This window comes from Mastacembelus armatus, chromosome 18, assembly GCF_900324485.2.
Source record: "Mastacembelus armatus chromosome 18, fMasArm1.2, whole genome shotgun sequence".
Classification (NCBI taxonomy): domain Eukaryota; kingdom Metazoa; phylum Chordata; class Actinopteri; order Synbranchiformes; family Mastacembelidae; genus Mastacembelus; species Mastacembelus armatus.
The window spans coordinates 17,859,749-17,886,118 of NC_046650.1; the positions used below are offsets into that span (position 1 = coordinate 17,859,749).

The 26,370-nt window shown below is 44.6% G+C and overlaps 4 protein-coding genes across 6 annotated transcripts; 3 read left to right on the forward strand and 1 right to left on the reverse strand.

The window, feature by feature from the left end:
* Positions 1-79: 79 nt before the first annotated feature.
* On the forward strand, positions 80-1,157 carry LOC113125504 (GTPase IMAP family member GIMD1-like). Its single transcript, XM_026299005.2, has 3 exons — positions 80-245; positions 545-807; positions 882-1,157. Exons 1-3 carry the CDS (start codon positions 80-82, stop codon positions 1,155-1,157), a joined length of 705 nt encoding a protein of 234 aa, XP_026154790.1.
* A 164-nt stretch (positions 1,158-1,321) lies between these two features.
* On the reverse strand, positions 1,322-4,587 carry LOC113140041 (aminoacyl tRNA synthase complex-interacting multifunctional protein 1-like). The gene is made up of 7 exons (XM_026323767.2): positions 4,449-4,587; positions 3,258-3,352; positions 3,047-3,160; positions 2,616-2,801; positions 2,340-2,539; positions 1,896-2,067; positions 1,322-1,761 (listed from the first exon to the last, which is right to left on the reverse strand). The coding sequence occupies exons 1-7, from the start codon at positions 4,478-4,480 to the stop codon at positions 1,595-1,597; spliced, it is 966 nt and encodes a 321-aa protein (XP_026179552.1). The 5' UTR covers positions 4,481-4,587; the 3' UTR covers positions 1,322-1,594.
* Positions 4,588-5,382: 795 nt separating this feature from the next.
* Positions 5,383-12,727, forward strand: LOC113139768 (phosphatidylcholine:ceramide cholinephosphotransferase 2-like). The gene is made up of 7 exons (XM_026323284.2): positions 5,383-5,546; positions 8,208-8,988; positions 9,480-9,597; positions 9,694-9,751; positions 9,872-9,967; positions 10,752-10,918; positions 11,082-12,727. Exons 2-7 carry the CDS (start codon positions 8,447-8,449, stop codon positions 11,253-11,255), a joined length of 1,155 nt encoding a protein of 384 aa, XP_026179069.1. The 5' UTR covers positions 5,383-5,546; positions 8,208-8,446; the 3' UTR covers positions 11,256-12,727.
* A 3,908-nt stretch (positions 12,728-16,635) lies between these two features.
* Positions 16,636-26,370, forward strand: LOC113138951 (uncharacterized). Of its 3 annotated transcripts, none has more exons than XM_026321849.2 (18): positions 16,636-16,902; positions 17,265-17,360; positions 17,498-17,618; positions 17,699-17,826; positions 18,032-18,258; positions 18,488-18,585; positions 18,771-18,901; positions 19,072-19,298; positions 20,660-20,757; positions 20,943-21,073; positions 21,244-21,470; positions 21,680-21,777; positions 21,964-22,094; positions 22,265-22,491; positions 22,701-22,798; positions 22,984-23,114; positions 23,283-23,518; positions 23,742-26,370. In XM_026321849.2, exons 1-18 carry the CDS (start codon positions 16,689-16,691, stop codon positions 24,753-24,755), a joined length of 3,633 nt encoding a protein of 1,210 aa, XP_026177634.1. In that variant the 5' UTR covers positions 16,636-16,688; the 3' UTR covers positions 24,756-26,370. The 3 variants fall into 3 exon arrangements, with proteins under 3 accessions (XP_026177634.1, XP_026177641.1, XP_026177650.1); XM_026321856.2 differs by having other exon boundaries at positions 21,373-21,470; XM_026321865.2 differs by lacking the exons at positions 20,660-20,757; positions 20,943-21,073; positions 21,244-21,470.

Sequence of the window (26,370 nt, forward strand, 5' to 3'; positions counted from 1 at the left end):
CACTGGAGCAGAAAAGTCTGAGTAAATGTTTTTATCATTAAAAGTTTTATTTTACAAATTTGTTCCATTTTATCCACAGATGGATCTCAGGTGCAAACCCAGTTACCGTGGCAACGTACTTGCTGACATCATGAGCAGGTGGAGTCGTCAGCGCCATGACGACGAGCGGAACGTGTTGGTCCTGAATGTGCTGTTGCTAGGCAACAGGCAGAGTGGGAGGAGCTCTGTGGGGAACGCTCTGATTGGTCAGTAGTTGTACAAATTCCACATGTTTAAAAGTTTATTCATTTTCCATTGAAACCTCATGATCCTCTTTTGTCGTCACTGGCTCCGATTTGTGTCATATGAGAAAAACTAAAGAAATCTGACCCCAGATGTCTGTGGATGTCCTTCACCAAGTAAAGATAAATGTAGAGCTGCATGCATGGTTTAGAAATATACCTGTGCACTTATGTGAAAATTGTAGAGTTAAAGTTAGTCTGCAATGCAAAGACAAACCTGCATGTTTCAATGGTGACATTTTGTTTGTATATTGTGTCAGCAGGTGGGTATGAATTTCAAACTGGTGTCAGCGTTTCTGATGTTTCTGTGACGACACAGTACCAGGTCCTCAGCCGGAACTACCCACGGTATTTCAGACGTCAGGGGGCGGAGTCTGACCTCACCTTGAGGGTGATTGACACACCTCCTCTGCTGCCCTACCAACAGACTGTGCACGAACTCTGCCCTGAAGGCGTGCATGTACTTTTGCTCATTGTGAGAGCTGACCTGCCGCAGGAAACCCCACATCTGGAGCAGCATCTGGAGGTACACACACACACACACACACAAACATGCATGTACTGATGTTGTGTGTTTCACATGTGTGTGTTGATGTTCAGACTCTCTTCGGTCCAGAGTGGCGTCATCACACCTTCCTCATCCTCACACACACTGACCAGCTGGAGAGGGCGGGCCTTCAGCCGTCCAGTTACCTGACACAGGCCACTGATTGGCTGAGAGCTCTTGCCCAGGTGGTGGATGGCAGAATATCATTCTTGGACAACAGCTGTGATTGGCCGTTGATCAGAGGGCGACCACTGATAGACCAATTGCTCAGACTCTCAGCCAGGAACCATCACAGAGCTCTGAAAGCCAGGACAGAGGTCTCACTCTGATCCTGGTTACCTTCGAATTTCAAATCAAATAAAACATGGAACATTGTTGACTATTGATCTGTTTTGTAGTTTCTTGTCATGGTTACTAATGTTAGCCCTGTAATCCAAAAATATTTGTGTCTGCTCAGGTTTTAGGGAGATAGATTTTTGACAGGAGATGCGACTTTTGGTTTTAAAGGTTTTTAAAGAACCTTTAATTGTAAAGAAGAACATTTGATGAAATAAAGGACTGTCTCATCTGTTTTTAATCAGTAAACAACAGTGAAGCTTCTATCCTTACATGACAGCACTAGCTTTAGCTAGCCTGGCTAACTTGACATCAGCAGCTGTTTGTGGTCGCCTAGCCACCACAGAGCAAGCTTTTCAAAATAAAAGCACTCTGGTGCACATTATATCTTTAGCATTTCTTCCCCTATGTGTTGGGGGTCTCGCTAGGTCTATCTGATGATGCAGTTGATGAGGGAGGGGGCCCTGCACAGCCCTTTCCCCTTAACCTCGAACCCACAGCCTTTATAGTTGGCTACACCCCTGGAGTCGACCTGCAGGTCGGGCTGAAGACGCTCCCAAACCCTCTGCTTGGACTGCAGCTCCCTGTCCGGTTCACCTGAACACAGAGAGAGGGTGGAGCTCATGATCACCTGGAACAGATGTATATCACTTTTCTGCTGAGACAGAAAGTTTATTTTTTGTTTATTTTATTTTTATGTTTTCTATTACAATCGCTGTATCCATGGTTACCAGGGTAGTTGAGGAAAGTGACTCTGTCTCCAGGGGTTGAGGATGTGGGCGGGGCCAATAACTCAACACACCCACCGGGGGTGGAGCAACAGAGGAGTCTGCCCTGAGAGACCACGCCCCTTATCTTACAGGCCTTAAGGTTGCAGAGCAGCACAGCTAGTCCACCCTGGAGCTGCAGAGAGAGACGTGAAATCCTTTTCAGCAAATATCAAAATATCTCTGTGACAAACCCTTTATTTTTAAATTCCTTGCCTGAACAAAGTTATTTAGCTCTATGAACAAACACCTCAGACTCATGGCTTGTCACACTCATCGTGTTTTAATTATCTATTCCACTTATCCTGTGGAGGGTTGCAGGGGGGAGTGGGCTCTGGCTAATTGAGTTGTAGATTAATAGTCATAGTCATAAATTTTAGATATTTTCAGAATAAAGTTATGTGGTACCTGCTCCAGGTGTGTTGCCCCCCCCAATTTAGTGACGACCATCCGTGGGGCATTTTCTCCTACATCCACTTCCTGGATGGACATTGTCTCGGCCAGTGGGTGGCGGCGGACACTAATGAGCCGTCCAACCCTGAGATCGAGGCGGGACACATTAAGCTGAGGCTCCGCCCCCAAAGAGCGTGAGTCAGAGATTGGACAATCTGAGGGAGAGAAACAGGAAGTTAAGTCTTTTACTTCCTTTCCCTCCTCCCTCCTCCTGGATTTCGCTCCTCTCACCTTTCCTCTCTCCTCTCCTCCTCCCACTCTGCCGACCTCTCCGGTCAAATGAAGAAGAGGAGGGAGGGGAAGCATTTGATGGAACAGCAGATGTGGCTCCAATTGTGGAGGCAGCTGGATTGACAGGTGCACTGGGGGCGGGGCTAGGAGTTGTAGGAGGCGGAGCTGGAGTCAGCAAAGCTTTGGCTGAAAGAGAGAGGAAAACAGTTTTGGATTAAACAAATAGCTTAATAAAGTTCTTGTATAAAATCTGTAAATATTTATCTCCTGACAACAAACTCTGAACTGTTATCTCTGTGTTTTAAATATAAACAAACTCTGACATTTGTTTGTGTTCGTATTTCTGTGGTTGTGAAGCTTCAGACTTCATTCTGGGTCGACAGAACCAGGTTTAGTGTTGGCAATGTGGTCTTCAAACTGTGAGCACAAACCAGATCGTCTCCGGTGTTTTTCCTGCAGTTGAGCTCTCAGCTGTTCGATGTCTTTCTTCAGTTTGGCATTTTCCACCAGCAGCTTCTTCTGATCCCTGACCGACGCCTGCAGGACTAAATCAACAGTTATAATTCAGGTCTGTAATGTTGTGTTGTTCTAGGTTTATGTTTATTCTTAACTATGTCCACTATGGCTGGGGTTTAGTCTTACGTGCTTTCTCTCTCGTCAGCAGGGCGTGAGTTTTGAGATATTCCATGATCTGCTCTCCGTCCTCTGGATCGAGCTTCATGAGAGCAGCCGCCAGGCTGAGAGGCCGACAGATGAACGGAGGCATTAGGGACGGAAACCGAAGCAAAAGAGACAGATGTTGTTTTTCTTAATGGGAGGCCGCAAAGTAGAAATAAAACTGGAGTCCAAATCAAATTAAGTTTCAAATAATTAGATAAATCCAAAACTCAACTAAGACAAAAAGTCTCAACTGAGAGCTTCAGCCTTAAGTCAACTGGGACAAGTCCAATCAGGTCTGGGATGGGTCCAAGTTGGGTCTCAGCCTTTACCAGTTTAAATCAAATCATAAGTTAATGGGAAAAGGTCTTAAGTCGACTGACACGTCAGTTTAAATTGGTGATATGAAGGAAGAACAACATAAACACAAATGGTCAGATCTGTCTTCACTGGTTCTACGTGGACGTGTCTGTGATGTCACAATATGCAAATTAGACAGGAAGTGCTCTCATAAACACGCCGTTTCCGTAGATGGTATCTCAGGGGAAGGGATTTGTGTCGCCCACGATGTGAAATGTCAGGACTAACTGATACAAGGAAGCCGTGTCTTTGTTAAAACAAAGTGGATGCAGCTTTAATTATTTAAATGATTTGAATCTGTGTGAGGTTTTATATCCTCACTGAGAACTGACACATGTGAACAGCAGCTGCTGAGATACACAAACAGCTGCAGCTATAAATAACTTCAGCTGGTCCGACACACACATGGAAACTCTGCTCCTTAATAACAACAAGAGTTTCACTGCTTTTCTTTGGGCTTTAAAAATCATAGTGAGCTTTTTTCTAATAATGGAAAGTTACTTAAAGAAAAAAAATCATTCTTTTTTGTTTTGCTGTGAAAAAAAACACATTAAAATCCTCTCACTCATGTCAAATAAGGGACAATGTAGAGAAAGGTCATAACTAATGAAGCAGGATGAAGAATTTGCAGCTGTGGAGGCAAAAGGTTTAGAAAAATCAGTTGAATCGTCTCATTTTTTAAACTTTTTGAAACAACTTTCACCTCAGATTTTGAGCCCCCTCTGTGTAAACACAGTCTACATGTGCCGGATGAACGAAGGACAGTTTGTAGACGAACAAGAGAAGGACACAGACATGCAGGTTCCAGGGTCCTACCTGGGTTTAAAGAGGTCTTCAGTGTTGTCCATGCTGCAGGACGTCGTCAGTCGGCCGGTCACAGGCAGAAAGCTCCGGGTTCGTCTTCTGCCGAGTCAAACTCTCCGTCAGCTGTCTGTTTCCATCTGCACCGCCTGTCGGTGGAGGTCAAAGGTCAAGCACCTCCCAGATCTGGGCTCAATGATCCATTTCTGCCTGGAAACTCACTGCTTCTTCTTCTTTCATCCATAATATCTTATACTGACATGAAAAACAAGCTTATATGTGACATATGTCTATGTAAATATCACGTTTAATAATTATTATGTTTTTAATCATCATAACATTTAAACTCCTGACTGCTGTCTGGTCGTAGACAGAAGTGACTTTATTATCATGAGGATGAAGCTTATTTCTTTATTTATGTGAAGCAAAGACCTGAACAATATAATATAATACAATAATATAAGGACAGACACTTATACACAAATAATCAGGAGACTAATGTTCTTTAAACTTCAATGCAGCTCATGAGGAGACACAACAGTCACACAAGCTCTTTGTAATACTACTTCAGTACTATGACTAGTACTAAGAGTATTTACAGTGTACTAGTACTTTTATTTCAATAAGCTGCATCTGAGCTGTTTAAGGTTCTTCAGTAAATACTCAGCCCCCTCTGGTGGAGGAAAGCAGCACTACAATCTGTACTTAGCGGTTAAATTAGGAGATTTTCTATCAGATTTGCCTGCGGGACATTTGATGGGTCACATTTGTCTGTCAGTCTGAAACAAAGACCAGATCACAGCCTGTCGGATCATAATCCTCTTCAGAAAGAGGCGAGAGGATCAAATCCCACCTGACAACACAGCCCCACCTTCACCCTGAACACATGCGCGCTCCCTTCTGTCCTGTCGGGGACTACCAGCACGAGGACGGGTGGGGTTCTCATGGACGCGCACAGGTAAGGATAGGCAGAGGGAGTTTGGGCTGAAGACGCGAGGTTTTCCTGCTGAAACGCTTCCGTCCAGCTTCACGAGGAGAAAACACAGTTTGTTGAGGGTTTTTAGGTTTTTGACACCGGGGAGAACCAGGAACGTGTCGCCCTCCGTCTTGCAGGTGTGTTTCCTCACGGTACCTTAGTTTCCTCACGGTCTTTGGGTTCTGTCACGGTAAAGATCCGAGTCAAGGCTCAGTTCCATGTGATCTGCGGGTTTCAGTCACTTGTTTGGTAAAATACGAGCAGAACAGACTTTTGAGTCAGTAGTTTTTATGATAGAGTCTGTCGGTTGTTAAACTAAATGGTTTGTGTAAACGCACTGAGGTAACAGCTCTGTTTGTTTGTCAGCTGTAAAAAATATCTTCAGCTTCATGTTTGTTTGTTCAAACTGTTTGTTGAGCAGATGAGGAAAATAAAGTCAGCAGGACTTTTCCTTTGGTCTTTCTGACATTTGCAGACTCTTCTCTTGTGAATAGTAAATGAGAGTAAATGTGACTAATGAATGAATGAACCGCCTCAGACAGAGTCGGCCCTGTAAGACTCTCAGCCTGTTTCACTGACAGATCAGCTCTAATCTGAGGGAAGTGACTTCCCGTGGTCTAAATGTGATTATGGCCGTGAACAGGACAAACTGAAAAATGACGTTAAACTTTGCAAACAGCAGCTGATGTGGAGGAAAGTGACCAGTCAAACCTGCTGGACTGTGCTGAGGGTTTAGTACCAGCAGAAACAAACATTTTGAAGTCTCAGTATCATGTAACATGGTTTTCCATTTGCATGATAATTCTCCTTCAGCCTGTTCAGACACACCTTTGCTCAGACACCATGTTGGACTCTTTTGCTTGGATGTGGATTTTTGCAAAGGGTTTTCTAGGAAACACGTTTGTTCAACATTTACAGTGTGAGGACGAGCTCCAGATAAAACAAACCATTAGAAGAAGGAAGGAAGTGAATGACTCACTAATTTATTGACAAACGAGTGATCGATCAGTTGAGTCATTCTCAGATTGAAGGTGTGTGTTTGGTGCAGATGTTTGTCATTAGTACATGTTGTTTGGGCTCATTGTGCAGAAAGTGACTGTAAAGAGGAAGTTTAAGCTCCTTAAAAAGATTCTTTTTATCATCCATGAGTCTGTTACTTTATTGATTAGTTGGTGAATAATATAATAATAATAAGCGAAACATGTCTGTTTCTCAAACATGAGTCGTAGGAATGTATTGAGATAAGAAAACACATTGGAAACAGAGAGTTTTTCAGCAAAAAGGATCATAGTTGTTACCAAGTGCAGCTCGGACTCTCACACCATCTGCTGAGGTTTGTGTGTTTTTGTCTCAGTATCTTACCTGGAGAGTTTCTGGTTGTTTGCGTGTTGAACAGAAACTGTGTTTCTGAAGCTGTTTGACTGGTGTGTCGAACATACGTGCGTGTGTGTGTGTGTGTGTGTGTAAGCTCACATACGTGCACGTTTGTGTGAGCTGGTGTGCGATGCAGCAGAGGGCGGAGGTATTTAGCAGGACAGAGAGACATGACTCACTTTAACTCTGTTTGCAGCAGTTTACACTTGTCAATACAGGCTTTGTCTGCAGAGAGAGTGTGTGTGTGTTTCATTCCCAGATATCACGTTGCCCCTGACACACACACACACACACACATGCTCACAGATTATTGTCACTATGATCATGTGATCATAGAGGTCTGCTGATATTCTGTAAAGAAATGAGCCCAACAACTTTGTGTCAGTCCGACCCAAAACATTATGACTTCCTGTTTGCTTCTCTCAGCTCAAAGTCTGTTGGCTCCTGCTGAGGATGTAAACCTGTAAAACCCCCATAAAGAAATGGGGGTGGGTCAGACTTAAACAAACATTACAGTGTTGGCTCCAGTCTGAATGGACTTTGTCTGTGCACTGAAGAATTTATTTAGTTTATTAGCAGGTAAAACTCACCTGCTTGTTGATGTAGAAAAATGTTATTCCTCTAAAATTAAAACTACACACAGTTTTGTCTGTACCACAGATTTTCTATGATGTGGCCAAAAATAGTTTTTTCATGTTGACAGATCATCACATTTAATCTCAGAAAGGATAAGAAGCTGAAGGAAACTCCCAGTGAAGACAAATATTGTAAACATTTCAATAGGGCGAAGAAAAATTATTATAGAAAGAAAATTTATTGCCCAGCCTGAAAAATAGCTCCTCAATTTCACATCAACGCTTTCTGCTTAGCATTGTAATTGTTAGTTTTACTCTGAAGGAGCCACAAACAGGAAGTGTAGAGAAAATGCAGAGGACGCCAGAGAAAACAGGTGTTTTTAGGCAGGTGTTAGCGGGTCTTGATAAAAGTGACGCCTCTGCAGGTGAGTCTCACGTGTGTGTCGTCGGACTCTCTTCCGTGCAGTCACCTGTGACGGTGTTGTGGTTGGGACCGTTCACAGGGAGTGCCTCTCTCAGGTTACTCCAGGTCAAACAGTCTCAACCTGTTTCTGAGTGTGAAGCCGATTAGGTCGAACCACAGAGATAAGAATATTTCTCCATCCAGCAGGTATGAAGGTCAGGACTTATAGAGAAACACCAAAGGGGAAGAAGGAACTCAGAATGAAGACTCTAACAAATATTTAAAATACTTTTTGTGATAGTTGATTTAAATAAATTCCAAAACAGCTGAAAATATGAGGAAAAGTGATGAAGTGGGGAATAAAGTTCCTGAATCACCAGGAAAAGATCTCAGGGAACTGGACTAAACTGAATGTAAGAATGTTTTTCTTTTTTCTGGTTTTTTAGGTTTGATCTGATTGACCCAATCGACCAATCAGCTGCCTGTCCTGTGACGACTTACATCGACAAGGTCATTGATCTGTGTGTTGCCTGGACCTTCTGATCCCCTGCCCCTGGACTGCACATACTGAGCTACTGATTGTTGACACTGGATTATTGATTGATTATTGATCCCATCTTAGCTTGGCCAAAGCATTCAGTACCTGTGATCGGTCCGACTGCGTGAAGGAAAAATAGGCCGATCAATGGCAGCGACAGAACTGATCCAGAGCGGTGACGACATTCGCCCCCATGTGGTCGTTAATGTGACCACAGCGAATTCCCCTGTGCCTCCTCATCCTCCGAGGGTCGCCAACGGTAATCAGACTCGCCACGCCTCCTCGCCGTCGCCCCCGGCTGACGCCCATGATGACAGGAGTGAGCACGAGTGCAGCAATCTGAGCAGCCTGTTCAGGCAGAAACACCTGATTGAGTCTCTGAGCAACGGGCTGAGGCGACACTGCAACTACGTCAAGATCACTGTGACGGAGGAGCGAGCGAACCGCCTCCCAAAGGAGTGGTGGAAGACGGGAGTGGCCTTCCTCTACGCCCTGTGCAACCTCGTCTTCACCACCGTCATCATCACCGTCGTCCACGAGAGGGTGCCGGACAAGTCCGTGAGCCCGCCGCTGCCCGACAAGTTCTTTGACTACGTGGACCGAGTCCCCTGGGCCTTCACCGTCACCGAGGTCAATGGGCTGATCCTGGTCGGACTCTGGTTCATCCAGTGGCTCTTCCTCAAGCACAAGTACGAACAGCAGTTATTACTGGTTTTGTAGTTTTTCCAGGTGCTTTAATTCTGAGTGTTCTCGGTACTTGACTCCATGAACAGGTAGATAGCAAGAATGATTTTGTGTTTCTGGGGCCAGTGATGCTGTAGGAGTAGAAAAAGACCAGCTAACACGAGGAACCTGGCTGCAAACAAAGATGGTAGAGTCTATTAAATCTAATCCAAACCAGTAACATCTGGCTGCTGTTGATCACCTCTGGCTGAGGTCAGTCCACCTTGTGTGCAGCCAGGTCCTCGTGCATAAGGTTCCAAGAGAGAGACCAAAACTAGTGTAAGACACAAGGAAACAGGTCTCATGACACCAAATGTTAATTGTTGCCTTGACATGAGCAAAATGTGAGTCGCCAACACCTCAGATCAGAAATCTGATCTTTTCTTGACACCCCTGAGAATCTCCAGAACATTAGGGTCAGAACATGTCGTGGTCCAATGAGACTGTCTGTCTGCAGAGCCATCATAGGTCGCCGCTGTTTCTTCCTGATCGGGACGCTCTACATGTATCGCTGCGTCACCATGTACATCACCACCCTGCCGGTGCCTGGAAAACACATGGTCTGTGCTCCGAAGGTACGCACACACAGACACACACGCGCACACACACTTATTTTCATTCACATGGAGTGTGTACACAGCTCCTCATCAGTGTGTTTGTGGTTCGTGCAGCTGTACAACGACTCGACGGGGAAGATCTGGAGGATTTTCCGGCTGCTGTCAGGAGGAGGTAACACTCGAGCTCACGTGTCGACATTTGGTGATTGGGCTTTTAGTTCCAGCCGGTGTTTTTGCCTCTGCAGTAGTTTTTGGATAAACAGGTGTGTGTGTGTGTGTGTGTTGTGTTCAGGTTTGTCTCTGACTGGCTCCCACTTGATGTGTGGAGATTTCCTGTACAGCGGTCACACCGTCATGTTGACTCTGTCCTATCTGTTCATCAAGGAGTGTGAGTAAACAAACATTTACTTCTCTCTGCTTTAAGGTTAAACTTCCCGATGCAGCTGCAGCGTAGAGGAAACAAAGACACGCCTGAAATCAAATAAATAAACTTGGTATCAGATTCAGTCACAGTCCAAAGTATTTTTAGCAGATCTTGGCTTCAGTTCAGGATGTGTGTTTTCCTCAGTTGTCTGCTGCCAGGTCTCTCTTGCAAAGACGATTTTTTATTTTTACCTGGTTAAATGAAGGTTCAATAACCAAACAGGCTCCACTGCTGTTTGAAGTAAAGTCGTTTCAAGCAAACAACAACCTGTAAACTCTATTTACAGCTGAAGACACTTAAAATGTTTCCTCTTGAATCTGTTAAATCTGCTGGAGAAGCTAAATAAATGGCTTTTAGCCACACAACAGGTTTTACACCTCAGCCAGGTGGAAACATCTGCAAAACAGCTGATTGGAGTGGAAAACATCTGTAAAAACGGGTGCAGCTGTTTCGACAATGAATCTGTCAGTAAGGTCTAAACCTGTAAAAGCATTTCCTCTCAGGACACCTGTGGATGAAACATCTGCATGGAAACACACTTTATGTTTTCCTGCCTTGAATGAGCTCAGCTCATGTAGAAGAATCCTAATATATCAAATCATATGAAATGATGCAACATGATAACGTCAGACTGACATGTCGGGATAAAGTCACTCTGCAGGAGAAAGCTGGGGTCTAAATACTCAGACTCTGAGACACTTTCATGCCAAACACAAATGACATGCTGACCCTGTTGTGACCTCGTTAGACTCCCCTCGCTGGATGTGGTGGTATCACTGGCTCTGCTGGCTTCTCAGCGCCTCAGGGATCGTCTGCATCCTGATTGCCCACGAGCACTACAGCATCGACGTGGTGATCGGGTACTTCGTCACCACCAGGATCTTCTGGTGGTACCACACCATGGCCAACACACACGTAGGTGGACACACACTGTCAACACATCAAACCACGTGTGCTGGAGTATGTCATATATTTTGGTTTCATTGTTGTCCAAAAACCAGCTCCAGATGCTGCAGAGACCAGTCAACTCTTTCTTTCTTCAGACCTTTTCCTCTAAACCGTGTTAATTTCTGCTCAGGTGCTGCGTCAGGCTCCCAGTAACTACCTGTCCAGGACCTGGTGGAACCTGATTTTCAACTTCCTGGAGAAAAACGTCCAGACGACGGTTCCTGTTGAGTTCGAGTTGCCAATCTCTCTGCCTTCGTCCTGCAGGCAGAGATACCGGATAGTGGAGGGGGGGAGGGACGAATGAGGACTAGGGAGGACGTAACTAACCTGAGGTGACGGCACAGCGTCCGTCCTCCCCGACTCCTGTGTAAGACGACAAGTCGATGAAGATGGACAGAAACCTTTTTTATTAGAAACCAGCATTTCCACCTCTGCCCTGGTTCCTCAGGAAGAGGCGGAGAAAAGGTGTTATCACGTTTACATTATCACCATCGCTTGGTGTTTATTTATCACCAAGACCTTAACCCTGCAGTTTACCTTCCTCCCTGTGGGATATTCAGAGTATGTCCAGGGAGGTCCAGCACTGACCGTCAGGAAAACAAGAGGTCTTGACTCTGCTGAGAGGGGAAACTGAAAAGTGTTTAAAGTCACAAGTCGTTAGAAAATGAGTTCTACTTCACTGCCAAGTATCTATCAGGTCTCTAAAACCATCTTAAAACCTCTCGTTTCTCTGTCACTTGATTCTTCTGCCGCCACAAAACAAATGTCGACAAAACAGGTTGTAGCACCTGACAGTGTTTGACGATAGTCTTAGGATTTAAGAGTTTATCAGGGCATTTGTTGGCGGTTAACCACTTTTCTGTCTGCTGTCCTGCTGCAGCTTTTCATTTTACTGTTATTGGTTTGGTCTGTGAAACGTCTAAAATGGCCGTTTTGAGTTTGAAGCAGTGAACTAAAAGTCCAGATACACCAGAAATTTAGTCTCGAAAGAGAAATGACAAAGAAAAGTAGGAAATAACCTCACAAGAGACTGGAATCGCACAATATTTGACTTTGTTTGACTGTTTCTCTGAATATTAATGCTGTAATGTCACTGCAGCCAATCATGTGATTATTTCTGACCAGTCAGACCTTTAGCACCAAAGCTGAAATGTTAGCAAAGTAGCTTTCCACAGCTAACATCAGTGTGACAGTGATCATTTATGTCGTTTAATTTGACACAATTAGCCACACGCTATTGTTTTGACTAGTAATACTAGAGTTAACAAAGATAAACAGGTCAGGGCCAAAGCTAAAGTGCTAACTCGTTAGCCTCCCCAGTGCTAACTCAACGTGGGTCATCATGTCATTTAACTGAATGCAGGTAGCTAAATGCTAGCTCGTTAAAGTAGAAAATGTAAATGAATCATGGTAATGAGGAAGAAGTAGCCACATGCTAGTTTATTATGCTAACCAACTGTTTTGGGTTAGCACATGTGAAAGAGACTAAGCCACAGAGCTTCCTTTAACAATCATAACTAAGCTAGAGCCTTAATGCAGTTGATCACTGAGATCATGTGTCTGCATGTGTTTCTGTGCCGCGTCGCTGTTCAAGATATTTTCTAGTCGATGATGTAAAGTATTGACACTGAGCTGTCAGTGGTTTCTTTTGTTTGATTTTGTTTTTGGTGCCATTGGAAATGAATAGTTGTCTGTAAATCAATTTCAAAGGTTTATTTGACAAGTTGGTGTCGATGATCGATGTTGTTGTTACGATAAACAAAACAAGATATGGAGCGTTGAGTCGTGTCTTGTTGCTTTACAGACGTCAGCCAAAGGTTCAGACTGTGTTTACGAGCTGGTGAGAAAAAGTCAAGTCGAGGTTTCAGTCTCAGGTTTATTTTATTCCAGTGAAGCTAAATTTGCATGAGCAGTAACTTTACTCCATTGACTGGACAAAGGTCACAAGGTCATGTTGTCACAGCTGCAGGGAAAAGACACAACAGCACATGTAAATGTATGTTTGAGTCCGTGCATCAGTGAATTGACAAATTCATACATTTACATCCAAGTTATTAATTATTAAGTTTGAGAAACAGGAAGTGATTTGAATCATCCCGGTGTGACGACCTGCTGCTATTCCCTTTGAACTGTGTTTTAGCCCATTGTTCCCATTAAAAGCAGCCAAACTGGATATTAGCGGCTCCAGTTTGCAGCATATGACAGACGACAGCCAGAGTTCACTACGTTAAACCAAGACCCTTTCAATTCCACGTAAGAGGAAATGTAATAGATGTTATCAGCCAAAGAATGAAACCAGAACTGATGACAATTACAAACAGAAGCCTGAGAGTTAAATCTTGTCTAGGCCTGTCCATCTCTCACATTAAATATAATCAAGACTTTGGTTTGACCCAGACCTGGAACAGTTTCCTGAAGGCTGCCGGTTTCTCCGCCTTTTTTTTTTACCCTGCAAAGAAAAGAAGAATGAAGCTTTCTGAGACCTGTACAGGCTCTGTAATGGACGTAGAGGAGGTTACGCACATAGTTGTCTCTGGCAGACCATCCAGGGTAGAGCTGCATGTGGAGCAGTCGCTCCTTCTGGGCCAGGTCGTAATATCGGGACTGTTCGGACTGGGACAGAGCTTGCCACTGGGACAAAAAGAAAGCAGAGCTTAAATGAACGGGTTCTGTCATACACAAACATTAAAGATCAGACACCAGGAAACAGACTAACCAACATCGACCTTTTGATTGATTGATTGATTTTTAACAGGTAACTAAATTACCGACCCGGCGACCCAGGATGCGGTTGATGGCGGCGCTCTCTCTCTCCCGTCCCTCCTGCAGCACTTGGTGCCTCATCTCCTTCATGAAGAGCATGAAGGCGTTCAGAGGCTTCTTCACCTGAGCAGGTGCTCTGCTGAGGGCGAGAGACATTCAGGACACACCAGAACAGAGAGAGAGAGCAAAACCACACCCGTGTTTACGGCAAGGCTTCAAAAACAGATATTACTGCAGTAGTACTGCAGTAGTTCAGCTGTAGTACAATCAGCAGTATATGTATTGGGAGATTGTTTTGTGACATCATCCAGCCTCACGCTCACCTGGTGACACTGTTGTCATGGTGACAGGGATGGGCGTCAGCCTGTAGGGCAGCAGACGACCTGATTGGCTGAGTGAATGGGGAAGCAGGAGGGAGGTGAGTGTCGCTGTAGAGGAGGAGAGGGAGGAGAGGATGGACGGACGCCTGCAGAGAGATGAGAGTGAGGCCTTTAGTAGTAACAGTACTTATTACTGTACTTATAGCACTTATACTTACTAATAGTAGTACTTGTAGTTATAATTTGTTCCAAGTCAAATTCTCCTAACAGCACAAACTTAGATCACTTGACAAGTTCCAAGTACTACAGTACTTACTAAATAATATACTAACCTTTTCAAATACTAGAAGTCAGAAGTAATAGTACTAGCACTAGTAATAGCAGTTTTAGTTGTTGCAGACGTAAAAATTGTTGTTGTTGAAGTACAGCAAGATTAAGAGTAATAGCAACTATCAAATACTGCAGTGGTACAGTAGTTCCTCTGCCTCAGTGTTTATGACCATGTTTCAAATGTTAGAAGACAGGAGTATAAGTGTTAGCAGATGTGGATGCAGTAGTGGATGTAGTAGCAGCAGATGTGGATGCAGTAGTGGATGTAGTAGCAGCAGATGTGGTTGTAGTAGTGGATGTAGTAGCAGTAGATAGATCCTGACAGCAGCACATTAGGCCTTGGGGGCCGTGACCCCCACCAGTGTCTGGGTCACATTTAACACTGATCCTGTTGGAAAGGGAACATACTGGCTGGAAGGGAAACACACACACACACACACACACATACTTACAGAAGTGGTGTGGGTGTGTGTTGTGTTGTTTTGCCCCCCTGTGGTCAGGCTCAGGTACTGCTGCTGTGGAGGTGGAGTCCAGTCCCACACCTGAGGCTCACCTGGAACATGTTCAACAATAGAAAAATAACCAAAATATTTTGTGGCAGTTTCTTTTTTTGCGGTTTTAGTGTCTTTAAGGTTTTTGGTGGCAGGTAAATGTGGTTTTCTTACCACCACAGGTCGGTGCTGCAGGGTCCAGCCCGCTCATCGGTCTGATCTCCTCAGACAAAGTCAATAATTCAATCAGTGACAAATCAGTTTTACTTCAAATGACATTAGTGATCAGTATTACATAAAGTACAACTTGATCATTTCTAATCATCATTATAAATACATAAATACTTTATTATTATAATGTCATTGAAGGTTATTATATATCATCAATATATCACTGACAGTTGTAATAATTGTCTTTAGAGACTGTGAAACTGTACAATTAATATGAAAAGAGTAATTTAATTGATATTAAAATATAAGGTGTTGAGATTAATTGGAGGATTTGTTGTAAAAGATATTTGATAAAACTTTAAAAGTGATTTAACAAAGGACACAAGAGAGTAATGAAGTTACACAGTTAAGAAAACCACATAAATAACATACAATGATGAGAAGGTCATTTGTTCGCACAAACAAAACTTTATTTAAAAACATCTTCATAGAAATAATTAAATACTAATGAATAATATAAAAATACTTACTTCTCTGCTGGACATCTGCTCCAAAACAACTGACCTGATGTAAAAAAACTGCACTATAGATGAATGATTTACTACTAATATCAATAATAATAGTGATAAAGCTGAGACAGTTTAGGGTAAAGACAAGAGGAGCTGACTGTCGGATCATCAAACTGCTGCAGTAAGATCCTGTTCCTGATGTTTAAACCTCCTCCCCCACAACTCACAGCTTCTTTTCTGCCAGAGGTTTTTCTGCTGCCACTTCCATTCATGTTCCTGTGATCTGGATTTGGACACAAGTGTGTCTAAAGAAACTTCAGCCTCTCTAGAATCAGTTGGTCAGAGCGTCATTTTCTGCTGCAGTAGCTGTACTTCTACTCCAGTATTTTAAAGTCAAATACAGAAATAATGCAGTAACAGACATACAAGGTATATTCTTACTGTAAATATATTTGGATGGCAAAGCCTGTTGTTTTGTTTTCTATCTACTTGGTGTTTTCTCCAACAAACCCACATTGATTTTTTTCAGTCTTCAGCTGTTTTACAGATTGTTCTGGTTTTATCTGCTCTGAAGTCTGAGCTGTTAAATACCAGTAACAACGACTGTGTCTGCCTTTTCTTACATATTTCTCTCTCTCCCTGTTCTTTCTGACCTCTGACCTCTGACCTCTGACCTGGCTGGAGGATCCCTGTGGGTTGGTCAGCACAGCTGTCAGAGTTATTTTGTGTCAAAGCCTCAGAATGAATCACAGTGAAACTGCTAAATAGTTGTGTTGTGTTGAATATGTTCAGTTATAACTTATATCAATCTTATTTCTTTTTAAGTCAATTATATTTCACCTCATCTGATTTTATTTCTAGACTTTTGTTTTATTGCAACAGATCTTTTATTTAATTAGAGAATGAATGAATAACTAATAGAGAATATACATTTTAGGGACTATAGTCAATGTTTCCAGTCCAATTACTGCATCGTTATTATTTAGATTTTGTATATAAAAAAATAAATAAAATACAAATAAAGGACCTGATAGATTGTAGTACAGACAAAACATGGGGGGAGGTGCTTTGTTTCCAGTCGGACACCGTTTGGGATTGCACCGGCATCCGCGCCAAAATATTCCCCGCCTGAAGCGGATCCGCGGTGAAAACCATGGAGCGGGACACGGTCCTCAGTCTGTCCAACGTGGAGATCCTGAAAGGGATCATCGCCGAAAAACTGGCCACGGCCGCCCAGGAGATATTCGCGGTGGTCCAGAGGACCGTGGCCGGGTACGAGGAGGAGGTTTCGGGCTACAGGCGGGAGGTCGAGCGGCAGCGGAGGCAGCTGGAGGAGGCTCCTCTCCGGGAGATCAAAGTGGAAACAGGTCGGTAAACTCACCGGAAGTTAGCCAAACACCGTGTGTTGCTCCCGCACAAAGAAGCTTCCCAGCGACGAACCCGGGTGGAAAAAGTGTTGATTGTTTGTTTGTCAACAATGAAACCAGCCGGTACCGAAACACTCGAGTTAAAACTGTCACTTATTAATTCGGCCCCTATAGAGTCAGTGTGGAAAGGCGTCATTTATGAAACAGCTGCTGCTTTAGGTATTTTCACTGTTACAGTTTCCATTTTTACTCCAGATTTGAAGCAGCACAGTTTAGCTCCTGGCTTTGGTTAAGATCTGAAATAAACAGTATGATGAGACAGCTGTTTCCAGCTCTGTATTATTTCACTCTACCTGATCCAGATGATGAGCAGCTGTTTTCCTTCTGTGAACCTGTGGAGGAGGAAGACGGAGAAGGAGGATTCACTGAAGACGAAGAGCAGAACAAATACGAGCCAGGTAGGACTTTAAATCCTCATCTGATTCAGCTGATTTGGTCAGAAACCACGTGACGTAGGTTTGGTTACTTTTTTTCTAACAACAAACAATAAATCCTGAAACCAAACCTGGTTAAACTGGAAACCGTTTGTGTGCAGGTTTGGAGAACAGTGTTAATGTGAAGTTCTGTTACACTGAGGACCAGGTGGAGGAACCTTCTAAGACATCAGCGCTGAAGTCCACACAGGAACTTGCCCCAGAGCCCGAAACACTATCAAGGTTTGACTCTTGTTCTGGGCCTGTTGTTCCTGGTTTGGGCACAGGAGCATGTGGAGTATCATCACCTTTTTATTTTTCAGGTCATTGCCTCCTTCAGTTCAGTTTGAAACGTTGAGTGTAGGCAGACCTCTGGTCAGTGAGCCACAAAACCACATAGAGCTAAGGATCCACATTCTGGACACTCAGATTGACGTCCTCTCAGCCATGGGTAAGTTTAACCTTTGAGGCTCTGCTGGGACGCCCTCATTTTCATCCACTCTCCCTTTCTCACATCGTTACATCACAGTTCTTTGGAACAAGGGATTTGTCATGGTGTCCATGTGCTGGTCCACCCAGACCTGCATGTGAAGTGTTTGTTTTGAATGTTCTAAACGTACTGACAGAGCCTCCTGCTGAACTTTTCTCTGTTCCAGATTTAACGAAGTACCCACTGCAGGAGCTACAGTGCCCTCGTGGTCTGCGGGAGGTGGACTTTCTGGACCTGCTCAGGTCCACCTTCCCCCAGCTAGCTCCTGATCAACCTTTTGATGTCCTCATAACAGACACATCCAGGAGACTCCAGCCTCTGATAGTAGAGACTCTGACACCTGAGGAGATCATCAAAACTCCTGGGAATTCTGCCGTCTACATCCAACTGAAGGTAGTCTACCTTGGTAGAAGGTATTCATGATGTTGTTTCTACAGCCGAGGGAAGATGGAAGTTTGTTTCAACATCACGTCTCAACATTTGCCTTATTGGGCCGAACGTTAGGGAATATCTATTTTCCTGCCATGTGGAAACAGAGTGTTAAAGTGCTGGGAGTTATTTTTCTACCTTTTTCCTAAAGAACGTGTCGTTGTTTTGGTGTAAACGTGATATTTTTGTTCAGAAACGAGAGGAGCCCCGAGCCACTGATGAAGACCTTCATCCACCACAGAGGAAAGAGGATACTGCACGCCCCCCTGATCAAAGCAGCCAACATCCAGGGTACTTCAACTGGCCAAATACTGCAGTACATGAGCTGTAACAGTAATGGTGATGGGTTTGATATTGAAAACAAGGAGCTGATATCAACGTGACTTCAGCACAGACATGGACGTTTAAACTATCAGCTGCAGATTCAGTCACTGGGTCATTTCTTTATTAACCTGCTCCTAACCTCCATGTGTCAGGTCATTGCTGCCCAGAGTTTGGACTGCCAGGAGGAAGTTCGGCAGACGTTGGCTCAGTGAGCGACAGAACCACATAGACCTCAGAATACGGATCGTGGAGGACTCTGAGATTTTTGTGATGTCAAACATCGGTAAATTTACATTTCAGATGCGTAATCAGCACACAGGGTAGTTTTAGTCTGAGTCCTTTGGATTACCCTGTTAGCCTGCTGCCACTTCCACACCAATCTAGGATGTGTAGCTAGTCCTGCAACCACAGCTACACTAACAACATAACCAGGATGATGTCTTTGTGTTCCAGAGTTTAGGAAGTACCCGCTGCAGGATCTACAGTGCCCTCGTGGTCTGCGGGAGGCAGACTTTTTGAACCTGCTCAGGTCCACCTTCCCCCAGCTGGCTTCTGATCAACCTTTTGACATCCTCATAACGGACAGATCCAGGAGACTCCAGCCTCTGACAGTAAAGAGACTGACTCCTGAGAGGATCATGAAAACACCTGGGAATTCTGCCCTCTACATCCGACTGAAGGTATTCATGATGTTGTTTCTACAGCCCAGGAAAGTACCACAGATGCAATATTTGCTTTGAGAATACTGATGGAGAAGTACAGAGAAGGCCAGAAGGAGCTGCATTGTGTCTTTGTAGATTTGGAAAAACGTATGACAGGGTGCCGAGAGAGGAGCTGTGGTTTTGTATGAGGAAGTCTGGAGTGGCAGAGAAGTATGTTCGAGTGGTGCAGGACATGTATGAGAGCTGTAAGACAGTGGTGAGGTGTGCTGTAGGGGTGACAGAGGAGTTCAAGGTGGAGGTGGGACTGCACCAAGGATCGGCTTTGAGCCCCTTCTTGTTTGCTGTGGTGATGGACAGGCTGACAGATGAGGTCAGACAGGAATCTCCATGGACCATGATGTTTGCAGAGGACATTGTCATCTGTAGTGAGAGCAGGGAGCAGGTGGAGGAAAATCTAGAGAGGTGGAGGTTTGCTCTGGAAAGGAGAAGAATGAAGGTTAGTCGCAGTAAAACAGTACATGTGTGTAAATGAGAGGGACTCAAGTAGAACGGTGAGGTTACAGGGAGTAGAGGTGAAGAAGGTGGAGGATTTAAAGGACCTAGGGTCAACAGTCCAGAGCAACGGAGAGTGTGGAAAAGATGTGAAGAGACGTGTGCAAGCAGGTTGGAACGGGTGGAGGAAAGTGTCAGGTGTGATGTGTGACAAAAGAGTGTCAGCAAGAATGAAAGGAAAGGTGGACAAGACAGTGGTGAGACCAGCAATGTTGTCTGGTTTAGAGACAGTGGCACTGAGACAAAGACAGGAGGCAGAGCTGGAGGTAGCAGAGCTGAAGATGTTGAGGTTCTCTCTGGGAGTGACGAGGATGGATAGGATCAGGAATGAGGACATCAGAGGGACAGCTCATGGTAGATGGTTTGGAGAAAAAGCCAGGGAAGCCAGATTGAGATGGTTTGGACATGTTCAGAGGAGGGACAGTGAATACATTGGTAAAAGGATGCTGAGGTTAGAGCTGCCAGGAAGGAGGCCTAGAGGAAGACCAAAGAGGAGGTTCTTGGATGTAGTGACGGAGGACATGAGGATAGTTGGTGTGGGTGAGGAGGATACAGAGGATAGGGTTAAATGGAGGCAGATGATTGGCTGTGGTGACCCCTGAATAGAGCAGCCCAAAGGAGGAGAAGAAGAAAAAGTTTCTACAGCCCAGGAAAGATAGTTTGTTTCAACATCACGTCTGAACATTTGCCTTATTGGGCCGAGTGTTAGGGAATATTTATTTTCCTGCCATGTGGAAACAGAGTGTCAAAGTGCTGGGAGTTATTTTTCTACCCTTTTCCTAAAGAACGTGTCGTTGTTTTGGTGTAAACGTGTTATTTTTGTTCAGAAACGAGAGGAGCCCCGAGCCGCTGATGAAGACCTTCATCCACCACAGAGGAAAGAGGATACTGCACGCGCCCCTGATCAAAGCAGCCAACATCCAGGGTACTTCAACTGGCCAAATACTGCAGTACATGAGCTGTAACAGTAATGGTGATGGGTTTGATATTGAAAACAAGGAGCTGATATCAACATGACTTCAGCACAGACATGGATGTTTAAACTATCAGCTGCAGATTCAGTCGCTGTGTCATTTCTTTATTAACCTGCTCCTATCCTCCATGTGTCAGGTCATTGCTGCCCAGAGTTTGGACTGCCAGGAGGAAGTCTGGCAGACGTCGGATCAAAGAGCGACAGAACCACATAGGCCTGAAGATACGGATTGTGGAGGACTCTGAGATTGGGTTTCTCTCAAACATCGGTAAATTTACGTTTTAGATGCGTAATCAGCACACAGGGTAGTTTTAGTCTGAGTCCTTTGGATTACCCTGTTAGCCTGCTGCCACTTCCACACCAATCTAGGATGTGTAGCTAGTCCTGCAACCACAGCTACACTAACAACATAACCAGGATGTTGTCTTTGTGTTCCAGAGTTTAGGAAGTACCCGCTGCAGGATCTACAGTGCCCTCGTGGTCTGCAGGAGGCAGACTTTTTGAACCTGCTCAGGTCCACCTTCCCCCAGCTGGCTCCTGATCAACCTTTTGATGTCCTCATATCAGACAGAACCAGGAAACTCCACCCTCTGACAGTAGAGACTCTGACACCTGAGGAGATCATCAAAACTCCTGGGAATTCTGCCATCTACATCCGACTGAAGGTATTCATGATGTTGTTTCTACAGCCCAGGGAAGATAGAAGTTTGTTTCAACATCACGTCTCAACATTTGCCTTATTGGGCCGAACGTTAGGGAATATCTATTTTCCTGCCATGTGGAAACAGAGTGTCAAAGTGCTGGGAGTTATTTTTCTACCTTTTTCCTAAAGAACGTGTCGTTGTTTTGGTGTAAACGTGATATTTTTTTTCAGAAACGAGAGGAGCCCCGAGCCACTGATGAAGACCTTCATCCGCCACAGAGGAAAGAGGATCCTGCACGCCCCTCTGATCAAAGCAGCCAACATCCAGGGTACTTCAACTGGCCAAATACTGCAGTACATGAGCTGTAACAGTAATGGTGATGGGTTTGATATTGAAAACAAGGAGCTGATATCAACGTGACTTCAGCACAGACATGGATGTTTAAACTATCAGCTGCAGATTCAGTCGCTGTGTCATTTTTTTTATTAACCTGCTCCTAACCTTCATGTTTCAGGTCATTTGTGCCCAGAATTTGGTCTAACAGGACGAAGTCCGGCAGACTTCGGCTCACTGAGCAACAGAGCTACATAAACCTCAAGATACGGATCGTGGAGGACTCTGAGATTGTTGTGCTCTCAAACATCGGTAAATTTACATTTCAGATGCGTAATCAGCACACAGGGTAGTTTTAGTCTGAGTCCTTTGGATTACCCTGTTAGCCTGCTGCCACTTCCACACCAATCTAGGATGTGTAGCTAGTCCTGCAACCACAGCTACACTAACAACTTAACCAGGATGTTGTCTTTGTGTTCCAGAGTTTAGGAAGTACCCGCTGCAGGATCTACAGTGCCCTCGTGGTCTGCAGGAGGCAGACTTTCTGAACCTTCTCAGGTCCACCTTCCCCCAGCTGGCTCCTGATCAACCTTTTGACGTGCTCATAACAGATAGATCCAGGAGACTCCAGCCTCTGACAGTAGAGACTCTGACACCTGAAGAGATCATCAATTCTCCGGGGAATTCTTCCCTCTACATCCGACTGAAGGTATTCATGATGTTGTTTCTACAGCCCAGGAAAGATAGAAGTTTGTTTCAACATCACGTCTCAACATTTGCCTTATTGGGCCGAGCGTTAGGGAATATTTATTTTCCTGCCATGTGATAACAGAGTGTCAAAGTGCTGGGAGTTATTTTTCTACCTTTTTCCTAAAGAACGTGTCGTTGTTTTGGTGTAAACGTGATATTTTTGTTCAGAAACGAGAGGAGCCCCGAGCCACTGATGAAGACCTTCATCCGCCACAGAGGAAAGAGGATCCTGCACGCCCCTCTGATCAAAGCAGCCAACATCCAGGGTACTTCAACTGGCCAAATACTGCAGTACATGAGCTGTAACAGTAATGGTGATGGGTTTGATATTGAAAACAAGGAGCTGATATCAACGTGACTTCAGCACAGACATGGATGTTTAAACTATCAGCTGCAGATTCAGTCGCTGTGTCATTTCTTTATTAACCTGCTCCTAACCTCCATGTTTCAGGTCATTGCTGCCCAGAGTTTGGTCTGACAGGACGAAGTCCGGCAGATTTCAGCTCAGCGAGCAACAGAACCACATAGACCTCAGAATACGGATCGTGGAGGACTCTGAGATTGGTGTGCTCTCAAACATCGGTAAATTTACGTTTTAGATGCCTAATCAGCACACGGTAGTTTTAGTCTGAGTCCTTTGGATTACCCTGTTAGCCTGCTGCCACTTCCACACCAATCTAGGATGTGTAGCTAGTCCTGCAACCACAGCTACACTAACAACATAACCAGGATGTTGTCTTTGTGTTCCAGAGTTTAGGAAGTACCCACTGCAGGATCTACAGTGCCCTCGTGGTCTGCAGGAGGCAGACTTTCTGAACCTTCTCAGGTCCACCTTCCCCCAGCTGGCTCCTGATCAACCTTTTGATGTCTTCATAATGGACAGATCTAGGAAACTCCAGCCTCTGACAGTAGAGACTCTGACACCTGAGGAGATCTGCAGGACCTTGAGGTCCAGTAACCCATCTACCCTCTACATCCAGCTGAAGGTAATATATCTTTTTTGTTCTTGTCATCTTAGATTCCTATGAAGCTCGTCACATTGGTAATTCTTTTAATTCATTCAATTCACATTGGGTTCCATCATTGTTCCTTTAGCTCCTGATCCATAGGAGGTAACCATGTCAACAAAACAGGCAGTTAAACAAAACTTTATTCTTTACTCTTACCCTTCCTTTATCCTTTTATGTTTTTTCTTTTTTCCCTAAAAAGAGTCCAGAAAGAAAAGCCATCACAAATACAGCTTTACTACAAGAAAAGACACTGGATGTTCTGTCTAACATCTCAACATCCCAAGAAGAATACCTGAGGGGACAGAGAGAAGCTGCAGATGGTGGTCATGAGTCCATCTGGTCTCTGCATAGTCTGCCTCTTTCTGAGAATGAACAGGACGTAGATGATGACGACTGGGAACCACACAAACGTGAGCATCCGAGGAACAGTGAAACAGAGAGGGCGACGAAGAGATCACGAGTCACACGTGTAGGAACAAAGAGAATAAAATTGAGGGGGACGTCTGCAGGGGCGTGGGTCAGAAACATAGGGACTCCTCTGTCCTGTAAAACCTGCGGAGCGCTGCGCGGCTCAATGAGGATGCTGATAAAACACGCCTGGAGTCACGTGGAGGATGCAGAAAGGCTTTGTGGCGTCTGTGGAGTACATTCAGCATCTGCAGAGGAGCTGAGGAGTCACCTCCAGAGACACCAGAAAACACACAGTTGTAACATCTGTGGGAAGTCTTTCCTGTCCGCCTCCGGCATCAAGGGACACATTGCTCGCCATAAGGGAAAGAGACCATATAAGTGCGAGATTTGCTGTAAAGCATTTGCTGAGAAATCAGCACTCACTAATCACAAATGGGTTCATGTGCTGGATAAGCCATACAAATGTGGTATCTGCCAAAAAGCGTATTCTTCAAAGTTTAGGCTGAATCTCCACAAGATGATGCACACAGACAAGAAGCCGTTCAGCTGTAACCTGTGCAGAAAACGTCTCAGCAGCTTTGAAAGTTTGTCGCAGCACATGGTGAATCACTCTGGTCGCACCATAGTCCCAGAGAGGATGTACGTCTGTGAGATCTGCAACAAAGCTTTTTACACGAAGCAGAGATTACAGGACCACGTGCGAAACCACAGCAGAGAGAAACGGTATGTCTGCACCAAATGCAACAAAGGATTTTCCTGCTCATCTAACCTGATGGCTCATATGAGGGTCCACACTGGGTAGAAACCGTACAAATGTCACACCTGTAAAAAAAGCCTTTTCTCAGAGCCACTGTGTGCAGAGACACATGATGAGCCACCAGCTGGAAGACAAATCTGCAGAGAACTAGGTCTGCAAATAACGGTTTGTTGTCATCTGGGTTTTGCAGTGTTTACCTAATGAGCTGTGAGGGGCCTTTTAAATATGGGAAACTATTGGAGACTCCTTTCACAGCCACACCAGTCAGAAAATGACAAACTTTATTAAGATCGTGTATTTTACTTTGTTCATTTCTATCACAGTGGCACTGAGAAAAAGACAGGAGGCAGAGCCGGAGGTAGCAGAGCTGAAGATGTTGGGTTTCCTCTGTGAGCTCAGTCACTTCCAGTGTCACCGAGCTGTTTCAGTACAGCTCGTTCTCAGGTCAGCTCCAGTCTAACTCGCCAGAAACTGACTGGGTTCTCTGTAAAGCTGTTCATAAACCGTCAAATACTCCTGTACTAATCAAGCACCGTCTTTATTGTCCAGAACTTCATGTTATTTCAGGACTTAACTCGTTACTTCTCACTCGTTAGCTCCGCTAGCTGTTAGCATGACCTCTCCCTGTTTCTACTGCTCGGTGCCACATGTTTAGTTTCTCCTCTGCCTCCTTTAGTCACAATGAGACCTGAAATAACTGGGAGCTCCTGGCGAGGAGGGGGCGAGGGTCACTGAACTGGAAGCCCCGACCCCTCGAACCAAAGCCAGCTAGCCTGGCCCCATTAGCGGTTAGCCTGTTAGCTGTCCGACGGAAACATCCTGCTGAGCTGAGGCCCGTGGCTCATCACCGGCCTGTTCACGTTTAAAACTGGCTTGGAGAAGCCGACTCCGGTAACTGGTAGCTCCACAGTCAGAAACATGAAGTTACAGACTCCATAGTCCAGTGTTTCCTGGGTCCAGAGTCACATGGAGGCCGACATGAAGCTGTAGGTTAAAAAAGGGTAAGATTCTTATTCATGTTGTCACTAAAATTAATGTGGACTCGGTTTGTAACTTTGACAAAACTATGTTGGATTTTTCTCTGGGCCTCTCCCCAAACGGACTATGGAATGCGATATTAGACTATAATTGAACAAAAAGGAGAACATTGAAAGTCAATAATTCATTTTTCAGTTTCAAGTCTGATTTTTTTTTTTCAGTTTTAATGTAAAATGTTCTCAGTTCTCGTTTCGTTTTCAGTTATCGTTTTGTCAGTTCCCGTTCTGGCCCAGAGTCTCGCAGGACTGGTTTTACATTGACCAGTTCCAGTTCATTGACTGTTGTTGCACTTCCTCCTGCTGGCCAGCTGCTGTTCCCAGGGATGGTGTGTCAATCTGTAGACTCAATGTGACCCAGTTACCGTAATAACATTAGAAAACAGACTCTCCTGCCTGTGGTTACATGAAGGTGAGACTGTGTAAAACCTGTATTTCTGAGGAAACAGTACCTGAATCACCATAATAGCAGCCACAGGAAGCAGGTGTTAATTCTTCAGGGGCAGCTCCACGAAGTAGATCTTCACTATGACATCAGTCTGTCTATCTGCTGCTGGGTAACAGGGACTATGTGGAACCATTTGTCAACAGGTGTTGTTCTTATGCTTTACTCATGGACCGACTTA

What these genes read in the sequence shown, in the direction of transcription:
- LOC113139768 (XM_026323284.2), top strand. Translation starts at nt 8,447, where the DNA reads ATGGCAGCGACAGAACTGATCCAGAGCGGTGACGACATTCGCCCCCAT. An exon ending in ACATGGTCTGTGCTCCGAAG is followed by an intron (nt 9,598 to 9,693) that starts GTACGCACACAC and finishes TGGTTCGTGCAG; the next exon opens with CTGTACAACGACTCGACGGG. An exon ending in CTATCTGTTCATCAAGGAGT is followed by an intron (nt 9,968 to 10,751) that starts GTGAGTAAACAA and finishes TGACCTCGTTAG; the next exon opens with ACTCCCCTCGCTGGATGTGG.
- LOC113138951 (XM_026321849.2), top strand. Translation starts at nt 16,689, where the DNA reads ATGGAGCGGGACACGGTCCTCAGTCTGTCCAACGTGGAGATCCTGAAA. An exon ending in GAGCCCGAAACACTATCAAG is followed by an intron (nt 17,619 to 17,698) that starts GTTTGACTCTTG and finishes TTTATTTTTCAG; the next exon opens with GTCATTGCCTCCTTCAGTTC. An exon ending in TGGGTTTCTCTCAAACATCG is followed by an intron (nt 21,074 to 21,243) that starts GTAAATTTACGT and finishes TTTGTGTTCCAG; the next exon opens with AGTTTAGGAAGTACCCGCTG.
- LOC113125504 (XM_026299005.2), top strand. Translation starts at nt 80, where the DNA reads ATGGATCTCAGGTGCAAACCCAGTTACCGTGGCAACGTACTTGCTGAC. An exon ending in TGTGGGGAACGCTCTGATTG is followed by an intron (nt 246 to 544) that starts GTCAGTAGTTGT and finishes TTGTGTCAGCAG; the next exon opens with GTGGGTATGAATTTCAAACT. An exon ending in ATCTGGAGCAGCATCTGGAG is followed by an intron (nt 808 to 881) that starts GTACACACACAC and finishes GTTGATGTTCAG; the next exon opens with ACTCTCTTCGGTCCAGAGTG.
- LOC113140041 (XM_026323767.2), bottom strand. Translation starts at nt 4,480, where the DNA reads ATGGACAACACTGAAGACCTCTTTAAACCCAG. An exon ending in GAAGACCTCTTTAAACCCAG is followed by an intron (nt 3,353 to 4,448) that starts GTAGGACCCTGG and finishes TCGGCCTCTCAG; the next exon opens with CCTGGCGGCTGCTCTCATGA. An exon ending in GGGCAACACACCTGGAGCAG is followed by an intron (nt 2,068 to 2,339) that starts GTACCACATAAC and finishes CTCTCTCTGCAG; the next exon opens with CTCCAGGGTGGACTAGCTGT.